This window comes from Podarcis filfolensis, assembly GCF_964270895.1.
Source record: "Podarcis filfolensis genome assembly, chromosome: 1".
Lineage (NCBI taxonomy): Eukaryota > Metazoa > Chordata > Lepidosauria > Squamata > Lacertidae > Podarcis > Podarcis filfolensis.
In genome coordinates, this window is record NC_139604.1 from 65,002,764 (window position 1) to 65,014,752 (window position 11,989).

General features: G+C 43.4%; 1 protein-coding gene across 1 annotated transcript; it reads right to left on the reverse strand.

Annotated features, from left to right (window-relative positions):
• Positions 1-4,235: 4,235 nt before the first annotated feature.
• On the reverse strand, positions 4,236-9,981 carry MYOD1 (myogenic differentiation 1). Its single transcript, XM_083589365.1, has 3 exons — positions 9,038-9,981; positions 6,096-6,174; positions 4,236-5,277 (listed from the first exon to the last, which is right to left on the reverse strand). Exons 1-3 carry the CDS (start codon positions 9,578-9,580, stop codon positions 5,018-5,020), a joined length of 882 nt encoding a protein of 293 aa, XP_083445491.1. The 5' UTR covers positions 9,581-9,981; the 3' UTR covers positions 4,236-5,017.
• Between the last annotated feature and the right edge of the window lie 2,008 nt (positions 9,982-11,989).

The following is an 11,989-nucleotide window of genomic DNA, read 5'->3' on the forward strand; positions in this document are numbered from 1 at the left end:
GATGTGTTAAATGCATGCATGGTCTCTGTTGTAACATTAGAACCAGGCTGTGGAAACTTAGGTTGCTAAAATAAATCGTTGAAATTCAATATCCGGGAATACTTGTGGAACAGGGTGTTCATTGTCGAACACAAATATTCTGACTGAGAGTTTCAGGGCTTCAGCTTCACGTGCTTCAATTTTACTTGCTTTCAGTAAGCATTAGTGTAAAATTCAAAAAGCGACCAAAGGTGGTTAATCAAAATTTTGCTGCAATTTCTGTCCAATTCCTCATAAGAAAGTACAAATATATTATAATGTCATGGCAAGGAAGATACCAAACTGGCACCATCCATTGGCTAGAAAAGACGAATCTGCAGAGATGTTGCTTACCCTCCCTGTTAACAATGATAAGAAAGAACTCTGAACTAAGAACTAGTGCCTGTGTTTCCTTATTTTCCTCCTCCCTCCCAATTCCTTTTCCTTTTGTGCCGTGCCTTTTAGATTTTAGGGCAGAGACCATCTTAGTCCTGATCATGGTAAGCTACTCTGGGAGCCTTTTTCAGTTGAAGAAGGAGTTTAAAATACTTCATACATTTAAAGGGTTTAAAGTGATTAAAGTAACATGTAGCTATGGTAAAAAATAATAATCAAGAAAACAACAATAATATGTGGTGACCCTCAAACATTTATCTTACTAACAAAAAGACAGATATTTATTTACATAGAACACACACAAACAATAGAAAAAGTCTCCAGAGCTTGATAATTACCCAAAACCAAAAAAGGGAAAGATTCTCATAGTATTGAAGAACTTTAAAAGAACCCCATCTCTATTGTATATGATCTGCTCATGAATAAGAAGCCCAATATGCTTCAAAAGGTCCTCAGTGTTAACTTCTATGCCAACTCACACAAAAGCAGCACATGGGTGAAAGGGGCTCTGCAATCTGAAGTAGGGATGGGCGAGAAATTCCATTCAGTTTGCATTTTAATCAGAATTTATCAAACTTGCACTTTCCAAAACAATATGAGAACCGAAAACATAACCATCCTTTGAAATTCACACGTATCCAAATTTTGTGATGCAGTTTTCTAACTAACCTGTGTTTACAAAAAATTGCATATATTTGGCAAGAGCATGCCATTGGCCAGGGATGAAGGGAGCTGTAGTCCAGCAACATCTGGAAGGCAACATCTGGTTAGCCCCTCCTGCTCTACAGCCATTAGCAAAACATTGTATGGATTGAACTGCAGCCTGGTTGTTACCTAGAATGTCATTAGAGAATAGAATTATCAAAAGTCTTAAATGAATTTATTAATAAATGACCACCTGCCGTGGATGCTTTTGTTGAGATTCCTACATACCAGAGGGTTGGACTAGATGCTCCCAATGCTACAATTCTATGACATCATACCTTTTGAGTAAATTATCTTGAAGATGGTGTACTATAGACTGTGGCCACACACAGCGAGAACTCAGCAGCCTTGATTTCCTAGCCGATGGCCATCAATATCATCCACGAGAGAAGGGTGGAATGAATCTACAATCTCCTACACCTTGGAGTAAGTCCCATTGAAGTCAACTGAATTTACTTCAAAGCAGACAGGTGTAAGTTTGCACTGTAACTCACCTTATTCTTATATAGGGAGAGTGAATATTCTTCACTGAATGAGAAGTGCATTTGCTAACACTGTACAGAAAGCAACGGGGAAATTCCCTAACCAAAGGCAGAATAACTCCAGCAGTTTTATAAATAAGGTTCTTTATTTAGAATACTGTTGAACACATTCTCAGAATTTCAAGTTTTAAAAGGTACTAGAAAAGGATGCCCCTTATCTCTGCTATTGTTTAATCTAAACAAAAAATTTTTTTTCCTTCCAGTAGCACCTTAAAGACCAACTAAGTTAGTTCTTGGTATGAGCTTTCGTGTGCATGCACACTTCTGAAGAAGTGGTATCTGAAGAAGTGTGCATGCACACGAAAGCTCATACCAAGAACTAACTTAGTTGGTCTTTAAGGTGCTACTGGAAGGAAAAAAATTTTTTTGTTTTGACTATGGCAGACCAACACGGCTACCTATCTGTAATTGTTTAATCTGGTATTGGAAGTACTTGCAAGAAAGATAAGGGAGGAAGAGAGAATAAAGGGCATATGGATAAGACAGAGAATATACACATTTAAAGCCTTTGTGGATGATGTAGTTATAACAGTAGAGAATTCTTTGGAAAGCCTACCAATAACCTTGGAAGTTATTACAACATTCAGCAACCTGGCGGGATTTTATACTAATAAAGACAGAAAGAAAATGCTAACTCAGAATATAAATAACCAAACAAAGAAAGAATTGGGAAATGACTTGGGAATCAAAGTGGGAAAGAGAATTAAATATTTAGGAGTCTGGATTGCATCTGAAAATCTGAACTTATTTCAAGACAACTATAACAGAGTGTGGACTGAAATGAAAAAAGACTTTCAAAAATGGGAGTGCCTGAACCTGTCTTTTCTGGGTAGGATATCTGTAATTAAAATGAATGTCCTGCCCCAAATGATATTTTTATTTCAATCATTACCTGTAATATACAACTCCAACTGCTTTACAAAATGGGGAAAAAAGATATATTAAACTTCCTATGGCAAAAGAAAAAACCAAGGATAAAAATAAAATATTAATAGATGAAAAGCAAAGGGGGTGGGTTTCTTTCCCAGATCCGAAACTTTACTATGAAGCAACCTGTCTAAGCTGGATGAAAGAATGGATAGAATTGAAGGATGTCAATATATTGGTTTTAGAAGGGACCAATCTGATTTATGGGTGGCACGTGTACCTGTAGTATGAAAAAACTAAGGTTCACAAGGGTTTTTATGATCATGTGATTAGAAGAAGTCTATATAAGGTCTGGATGAGACACAAAGATATCCTAGAAAGAAAGACTCCCGGTTGGATTTCACTGGTAGAAGCAGTTGCAGTAAAAAGGTTAAATATGGATAGGACTTGGGGAAAGTATAAAGACATCCTTGAATACAAAGACGGTAATATAAAACTGAGAGATAGGCAAAAGATATCTATCTGGATATCTGACTTGTTTCAATATTTTCAAACAAAGGAAATGTTTCGAAAAGATAAAGAAAGAGGGTTCATTCAAGAAGCTTCAGAATTTGAAAAAAGTGATTTGGGGCCCAACAAAAAACTAACATCAAAAATATATAAATTATTGTTAGAATGGGAGACCAAATATGAACTCATAAAGGAGGCAAGGATAAAATTGGCCATTGATATTGGGCATAATATTGAAATTGTTGCATAGGAAAAATTATGGAATTCAACAATGAACTTCTCTGCATGTATAGATGGTATTTGGCACCAGTTAAATGGGCCAAAATGTACAAAAGAGGTTCAAAACTTTGTTGGAAATGCCTAGACGCAGAGGTTGCATTCATTCATTTATGGTGCAAATGCATCCAGACAAAGGAATTTTGGAAAATGGTGTAAAAAAGTTTAACTCACATTCCCCAAGAAACCGGAAGAATTCCTTCTAGGCATACTTGGGAATGAGTTACCACAAAAGCCCACAGCAGCTGCGAGGATAGTATGCACAAGATATTGGAAACAAAGAGAGACTCCAGGAAAAGAACAATTGTTAAATAAATTAATTGAATATGCAGAGCTTGCAAGTATGACATCTAAAATAAGAAATCAAGAGACAAACAGACGAGGAGTAAGTGGAACTTTCTAGGGGAGTATTTAGAAAAAATTGATCTCAAATACAGTGGTATCTTGGTTTGCAACCGCTTTGGATTACAACCGTTTTGAATTACAACCATGTCAAACCCAGAAGTGCGTGTCCCTTTTTTAAAAAAATTACAACCCATTTTTTTAAAAGTTACAACCAATTTTGGGGGGGGAGGCCCCATTGGCGAAAGCGCGCCTTGGGTTACAACCTGTTTAGGTTCACACCCAGACCTCCGGAACAGATTATGGTTGTAAACCAAGGTACCACTGTGTAAATTTCAGGTAGGGGATACCTTGTGACCAAGAGTTGACAATATTAAGGTTATGAAAATGTGGGAAATAAGGTGAAGGAATTAATGTATATGCAATTAAGCAAGATGTACAAAGAAATGTTATGGAATGCTGGGTGGGAAGTCTAAAAGAACTACTGTATAAGAATGGAAAATAATGTAATTGTAAAACTGAAAACCTAAAAAATAAAAAAAGGAAATTCCCTAACCAAAGGCAGAATAACTCCAGCAGTTTTATAAATAAGGTTCTTTATTTAGAATACTGTTGAAAACATTCTCAGCATCCACATTGTATAAATATATAAAGTTAAAGTTTGGCACGACAAACCAAGCAACATTAAATACGTAAATTTTTTTGGGTTGTTTTGTTGGAATCTTTTCTCTTTTTTTTGCAAAGCAACTCTTATTTACAAGTATACAAAATAAGTATTTTAAAAAATGGTCCACAACCTTTTTTTAAAAAATATACGTGGATGTCTATGTTTCTGAGGAGAAAGGAAGGCTGCAATCCTATAATGTGTCTACTCGGAATTAGGTCCCACCCTTAGGTTGCTTAACAGTGCAATCCTATGCCTGCCTCCTCAGAAGTAAGTCCCACTGAGTTACTTACATGGGCCTAACCCCATGTCCGTGGGCATAGGATTGTAGGCCAAGTCAGACTGAAATCAGTGGTAGTTAAGCAACCTTTGTGCAGGATCGCCTCAAGAGTTTATTCCTCACAGGATCTGACAAGACCCTCAAACTTAAGGATACCCCTTTTTAAAAGCACAGATTCAACATTAGCCATTTCATGGTATGCAATTCTAAAGTTCTTCTATATACAAATAGCTTTCGTTTATAACCAATAAATAAGTGTATTTTGAAGTAATGCAAGCTTGGAATCATTAGATACAGATTAAAACTGGTAAGGAAAACCAAAAACCCACAAGTACTGTCTTTTTCGATCTTCAGAAGGCAGGCTTAAGTGTATCGGCTGAGATCCACTCCTGTTGGCAGTTTCTGTCCCCCATGGCTTTATAGCACTTGGTAGATGGGGTTGCTGCTGCTGCTGCTGACATTGTCCTGAGGGAGAGGGGTACAGGTAGCTGGAGAGGAGATTTGGGCTCCAGGCTCACTCAGGCTAGCCCCTTCCTGGAGTGAGCAGGGGCTCCCCTCGGTTCCACTTTCGACCGTGGATAGGCTGGCACAGGCAGTGCTGTCTGTCGAAATCCTCTCCACGATGCTCGACAAGCAATCTAGGCTGGAAATGACCGAACTCTTCCCTTGCTTTGAATCTGAGGACAAGGAGATCAGGGAGTCTCAGAAGCAGTACCAAGGAGAAGCTGTTTTGCCATAGGGTCCCCACTGACAACAACACACACCTATTCATATCTGAATCAACAGGCCTCGTACACTTCTGAGAGGTGTCAATGGAAATAAAAAGCCAAATGAGTTATTTTAAAGGTTTATTTATTAATAAGGGGGAGGGCTCACTTGTCAACCTGCCCACAGCTGCTACACCCCCCCCCACTGGAAACTTCTTCCACATAGATAGCATCTTCTTGCCAAAAGCTAAAAAAACACTGGTTTTTTCCCAAGCCTTCTGAGAAGGGAGATTGGGGCTGCTGTTTTCAAAACTCTGAATGCTGGAACGTGCATCATTGTTTTATTACAGGTTTTATATATGAGTGCTTTAGAGTTTTATTTTGTTATTATGTTGGATTGCATGGATGGCTCCCCTTTGGGGGGGAAGGTGAGGTGAAAAAGTAATACGCAAACACAACAATAAATAAAGATTAAAATAAGTTGTACAAAGGCCTTTGAAGGCAAAAAAGCACCCAATAATTTTAAAGTTTTGGTCCAATTGCCATTTTTTTAAAAAATGGTCTATAATTAAAAAAATGTAATGTACAAGTTACATTAAAAGGCATCCATCAAAATAATAATAGTAATAATGATCAGAGTAGTAAAAGTAATAATAATATTTGAAATTTTAAAAACGAGCTTCAGAATACCCACACATGGGTAAAAAGGAGAACAAAGTCTGTGAGTGTATCCTGTGTTTGGAGAGCATAATATAGAATAATGCATTTCTTACGAGGCAGATACTTACCATTTAGTGTTTCTGTATAGTAGCTACTGTCATAGCTATTCCTTCTGCGGGAGCTGCAAGGGGGTCCACTGTAATCCAGCTGGAAACAAAACCAAGACATTAGGTCAGAAATACGATCAGGGCTACCAGGTGTCCAAATGTGTATAGGAGTGCTTAAGGGTGCACACATGTCATTCACACTTTATGTGTTTGCTCCAGGAAACACACGTATAACAATCCAGCACTTTAAATGAAAAGGGGAGGAAAGTCACCTTACGTAAGCACGGCCAAACTTGGCCCTCCAGCTGTTTTGGGACCACAACTCCCACCATCCCTAATGAACAGGACCAGGGATGATGGGAATTGTAGTCCCAAAACAGCTGGAGGGCCAAGTTTGACCATGCCTGCCTTAAAGGGTTTTATGAGCCTTTAACCTCTTTCTTTGTGGTTTTCGCATTATGCTTAAGACTCTTGACTTCTAACATACATTTGCTCTTTGCTACATTTGGCAAGAGACAAACTCAGCAACTGTATAAATTCCTATCATGACTTCTTATGGGGTGTGTGTATGTGTGACTACACTTATGTCCCCTTACGTACAATGCCCTTTGAATGCACTGGGACTGAGATGAACCAATAAACCTGAGGATGATTCTGTATCTATACCTGCCATGTCCAAACTCAATGCTCCAGTCACCTCAGCATGCTGGGATTTAAAGAAGAAGAAGCTTGTTCACTCAGTGTTGTAAGGAATACAATGGAACAAGAAGGCGACAGGCAATTTTTGAGTAGCAAATTCCACTTCACTTAAATCTCTCCTGCTTCCAGTACTAAGCACTGGACTCTGTCTCTCTCCCTGCCTCTGTCTGTAATGCATGCTGTTGGTTACCACTCAATACCTCTCTCTCTCTCTTAAAGATAAACATTGCCTCTATTTGGTGCATTCCTCCTCCACCACCTAACACATGCACAGTTTGTCATGAGGCCACTAGCCACCATTAGCACAATGCAAGATATGGTCCTCACTGCTTTGTACATCACTGCTAGCTATAGCCAGTCGCTGAATATCTTGCCACTATCCATCCCATTATAGCCCCAAACAAACTGCAGTCTTGCACATATCTGCTCAGAAATAAAATAAGTCCTGGATTAGCAGGTGCCAGTTCCACTGAACTCATGTATAGGTTTGCATAGTAAATAACACTGGTTGTGTACTAAAAGGTTTTAATGGCTACCCTCTAAAGATGGTTTTACTCCATGGCTATAGAAGCATCTGCTTTCAACTGCCCCTTTCCTGCAGGGCCACATGAGATCAGAGCTTGATATACGCTACCAGCCACTGTTTCAAAAACCCAACTTTATTACATAGAAGCGAGTAAGTATCTCTTTCCCAAGTGTCAAGAAATCACAGCAGAACCAAGCAAGAAGGCTATTGTTTCTTTCTCCAAGCACAAAGTCATTATAGTACTCCTTGCAAGAGCACTGTGCCCTGGGAGGACAAGGGGACATGAACTTCAGAAAAGTACTCATGCCATTCTGTAGCAGCAAAAAGACAGAGCAGTATTTATGGTTCATTGGTTTACAGTTTGATCAGTAAACTGCATGGGTGCCACAGTGTTTTATGTTGCCGATTGCTTTTTATTGTATTATTTTATTCATTGAACTGTATGTCCCAGTGGGAGCCTGTGTTCATAGAGTTCATGACTAGATGAATAAAAGTTGTGGTTTAGGTGTCCCAATCCAGTGCTTATTCGCTGAGAATTGAATTACGCAGAATTCATTTGGGTTTATGCAGTGGCGTAGCGTGGGGGGTGCAGGGGGGGGCCGGCCGCACCGGGCGCAACATCTGGGGGTTAGGGCAAATCCACGGGTTAGGGGGCGCAAATTACTTGCCTTGCCCCGGGTGCTGACAACCCACGCTACGCCACTGGGTTTATGCTTGCAGCCTAGTTCATTATGGCCTGAGAAAGAAATTGCTTTCCCTCCTCTGATCACCTAGGTCTATCTACTCTAATAGTACCAGAAGAGAGAGAAGTTTCCCCCCTGTATCCCAGATACCCTGAGAGTATACTGGAGGAGCCACGTCACCACGATCCCCAAGAGAAAGAGAAGAAATCTCCTACACTGTGCCGAAGAGGAGCCCCTCTTTTGGTGGGCTCAGCCAGCCAAGGAAACCTCTCAATGGGACCAGGACACAGCAGAAGGCTAATATCTGGACAACGATGTTACCCAGAGGATGTTCTGTTCTCTGGCGAAACAGGACTGCTCCAGGGTAGCAAAAATAAAAATAAAAAAATTCCATGTACCCTTAAGACACAAAGATTAAAAGAGGATGGTCCTTTCTCCCAGGGGAATCAGAGTACAGAAAACAAGTTTTCTCTCTACTTCTAGTGATAAAAGCAGGATGCTCAGTGTTTTAACCCACTGATCTCATTGGTGCTTCCTCCCAGAAGAGGTGAAGCCTTCATTTATTTGGAAAGAGATGCGGGGAGCTTAAGCCTTCTAGGAAGTGATGCCCCCAGTTCTCCTGGTCTATATTCCAATGAGGGACTGTGATTACTCAGAGGTGGCAGAAAAGAACTCATTGCGTGCTCAGGGTGTGTAGTGACTTGGCTTTGTTATGACACTGAAAATAAGATTCTTGGGCTTGGTTTGGCTAAAGACAAAGGAGAAAGCTTCTTTGGGCTAAAGGGAAAAGCGTCTCACCTCCCTTCCCTCCCTAGATCATAGCACAGAAGGAAATCGAAGTGTTAGAACTGCCGTTCAATATCAGGCACAGCTCCTGCACCTTTAACACTTACATGACCAACAGGCTTTTAAGAGATACTCGCTTTGCTATCATAAAGATAGAAATCGCCCCTGTGGGCTGCCTGCTTCTCATAGGCATGGGAGCCAAGTCAGGCACAAGGCAGCCCACCTACCCAAGCAGACGGCCTGCGTTTGCGCGGAAACCTGCAACTCACCATGCCGTCGGAGCAGTTGGATCTGGGGCTGGAGGCGTCCGAGTCGCCGCTGTAGTGCTCCAGCACCGGGTAGTAGGCGTCCTCTTGCTCGCGCAGCAGCGCCTGGAGGCTCTCGATGTAGCGGATGGCGTTGCGCAGGATCTCCACTTTGGGCAGGCGCTGGTTGGGGTTGGTGGACGTGCAGCGCTTGAGCGTCTCGAAGGCCTCGTTGACCTTGCTGAGCCGCCTCCTCTCGCGCATGGTGGCCGCCTTGCGGCGGTCGGCGTTGGTGGTCTTCCTCTTGCACGCCTTGCAGGCCCACAGCAGGCAGCGGCCCGCCTGGTGGTGCCCGCTGGGCGCGCGGATGTGCTCGTCCTCGTGGCCGTGGTGGTGGCCGTGCTCGTCGGCCTTCAGCAGGCCCCCCACGTGCACCAGCCGGGGGTCCAGGTCCTCGAAGAAGTGCATGTCCGACGTGTTGAAGCAGGGGTCGTCGTAGAAGTCATCGGCGGCCGAGAAGGAGCAGAGCGAGCCGTCGGTGATCTCCATGTGGCCTAGCACGTCCATGGGCGCAGGCGGCGGCGGAGGAATGACTCCACAGAGGCTGGACGGAGGGAGAGCGAGAGAAAGAGAGGGCGAGAAAGGGGGCCGGATTGTCCACCCCTGAGCTCGGCGCCTGGCTTTAAAGAACCCCGAGGGGGCGAGCGGGCTTCAATCCTGACGACTCCAGCAGAGCCAGACGTCGGTGCGCTTCTTTTCCCGGGTCAGACAGGAGAGGGAGGCGCTGGCTTGCTGTGAAAGGGGGCTTCATTCACTCTTGGTCCCCCTTTCCCCTTGCTCTGCTCAGCCTGCCATGGGGAAAGCGAAATGCCCGTCGCGGATGCCATCCAAACCGCTCTATTTATCCCAGAAGCGGGGGTGGGCATTGCTCCGAGGCCACCTCTGCTCCACCTGCCGGCCTATCCCTCGGCCTCGCGGAGCCAGTCGCTGGGGTCTCGCAGGGGGCGGGAGGGGAGGGAGGGGAGGGGGAGCCTCGCCCGGATTGGACGGCGGCGAAAGCCCCTGTCCGGCAAAAGGCTCGGGGAAAGTGGCTGCAAATGTCAAACAGCAGCCGTCCGAGAGAGAGCCTCGAGGGGGAGCGGGCGGGCGGGGGGATCACATGCGCTTCGCTTTAATGCAAAACTTTATTTTCTGCGTGAGATCTCCCGCTCCCACTTGCCCAGATGGCATTCTTGAAAAAAGAATCGCGCCATGGTTTTAATTCGTTTAAAAAGTGCTGCACGGGCTCCTTGGGTCATTTGCGAAACGCATAAAGGCAGATATGTAATAAGGAGGGGATGTTTGCCAGTTCAATAGTTTGTGTTTTGGTTTTTGGTTTTGTCCGAGGCTGTTCTTTTCTCTCTCCACAAGTAATCAACGATCTATAGTAATCATCCGTTCAAGAAGTTACATACTGTACAATCCAAATATATAGCGAAAGGTGGGGGTGTGGAAACTTACTGTTACAAGAGTGTGTGAGAGAGATCGTAATCTGGGGTTTTTCAGGGATCAGAAAATAAATAACGCGGCAATTATGTTGATTGGTTTGTGAAGACGTTCTAGGAGAATGGTTTTCTCCTCTAAATGCTTAAATAACATTTTTCACCGTTTGGAAAGGGCTTCCGCTGGACTTTCCCATCGAAGTAATCGTGTTATGGAACTATTTCGTTTTGTTTCACGTTCCTATGGTTTTTATTTTATTTTACTTTGTTGGGAGGTGGTGATCTGAATTTGTAATATCAGGTGTTAATGATATAGTGTGTGTGTGTGTGTTGCTTCACAAAAAAATCGTTTATCTCAGAGTTCTCTGTTAATGTCCCGGATTCCGTTCATGAACCGACGTGCGCTAACGATTTCAGGGGCACGAGTGTGCCTTTCTTCCCGTAGGAGCACGACCCAGCCAAAGCGAAATAAATTTTAGAAACTCACTTGCAACAAATCAAGCCAGGGTTTTAAAACGCCTTGCATTGAAATCCGCGGGACTACGGTTTGTGCCTTTTATTTCTTTCGATATCAGTTTCCTGTGATTTGAGAAGTGTTGTGGCTCAAAATAAACCAGGTTTACCCTCTCATCAGCTCTTTAAAAGAAAGGAAAAAAAGATAAGAAAAGATGAAAGCGTTCTTGTAAACGTTCCCACTTAATGGCTTTACCTTCTGCGGGATTGTGAGGATAAACGGCAGGCAGGATTTTGAAAAGGTGGGGGTGAGAAAAGAAGAGGCATCTTCAGATAATTTCTGATTATATCTGACCGAAGCCAGCTCCTTCTCCTCGCCACGCCAGTTTTCTGCGTCTCGCCCCCGCCAGCTCCCCGTCAGAATGGAGATCACCTCTCCTATTTGCATCTATAGCTTCGACGCCAACACTAGCGACGGGCGTCTAATAAGAGCCGAGCAGGTCGCTAAGCCGGCGGGTCACTATTCATTCCAGTTAGAACTTTCGCACTGCAGTCGCTGTGACTGAGTCGCCTCTATTCCGAATATTCCGATGTGACCGATTCGCAGACTGGAGACATCTGGATCCTCGAAGGCAGCGATGATGTACATTTAAAATCCAATCTGCGCTAGCGCGGCATTTCTGTGTTTAAATTAGATATGGGCGGAGGGGGAAGGGACACACCGGTGTGCACGATCGCTAACCTGCAGCCAGGCAACCAATTCTAATCGCACGAAGGAGTTCCACAACTGTAAAAATATCAACCACAGGTGGAGGGTGCGGGGCGCACGGGGAAACCAGGCCTCTAATGCCCCAAAGGGAGCCTAGGATCGCATTGCGCACTTTTGCCAGGGAATGGAGTCGTGTAACAAGTCGTGTAGGAACTTTCGTTCAGGCTCCGAGTGGGAGAAAATGGACCTTTTCCAAAGCGCGTTCCTTTTTCTTCTCTAGCTACTTTGCGGGGTGGGGTGGAGAGCTCGGTGTCCTAAGTATTACACCTACTG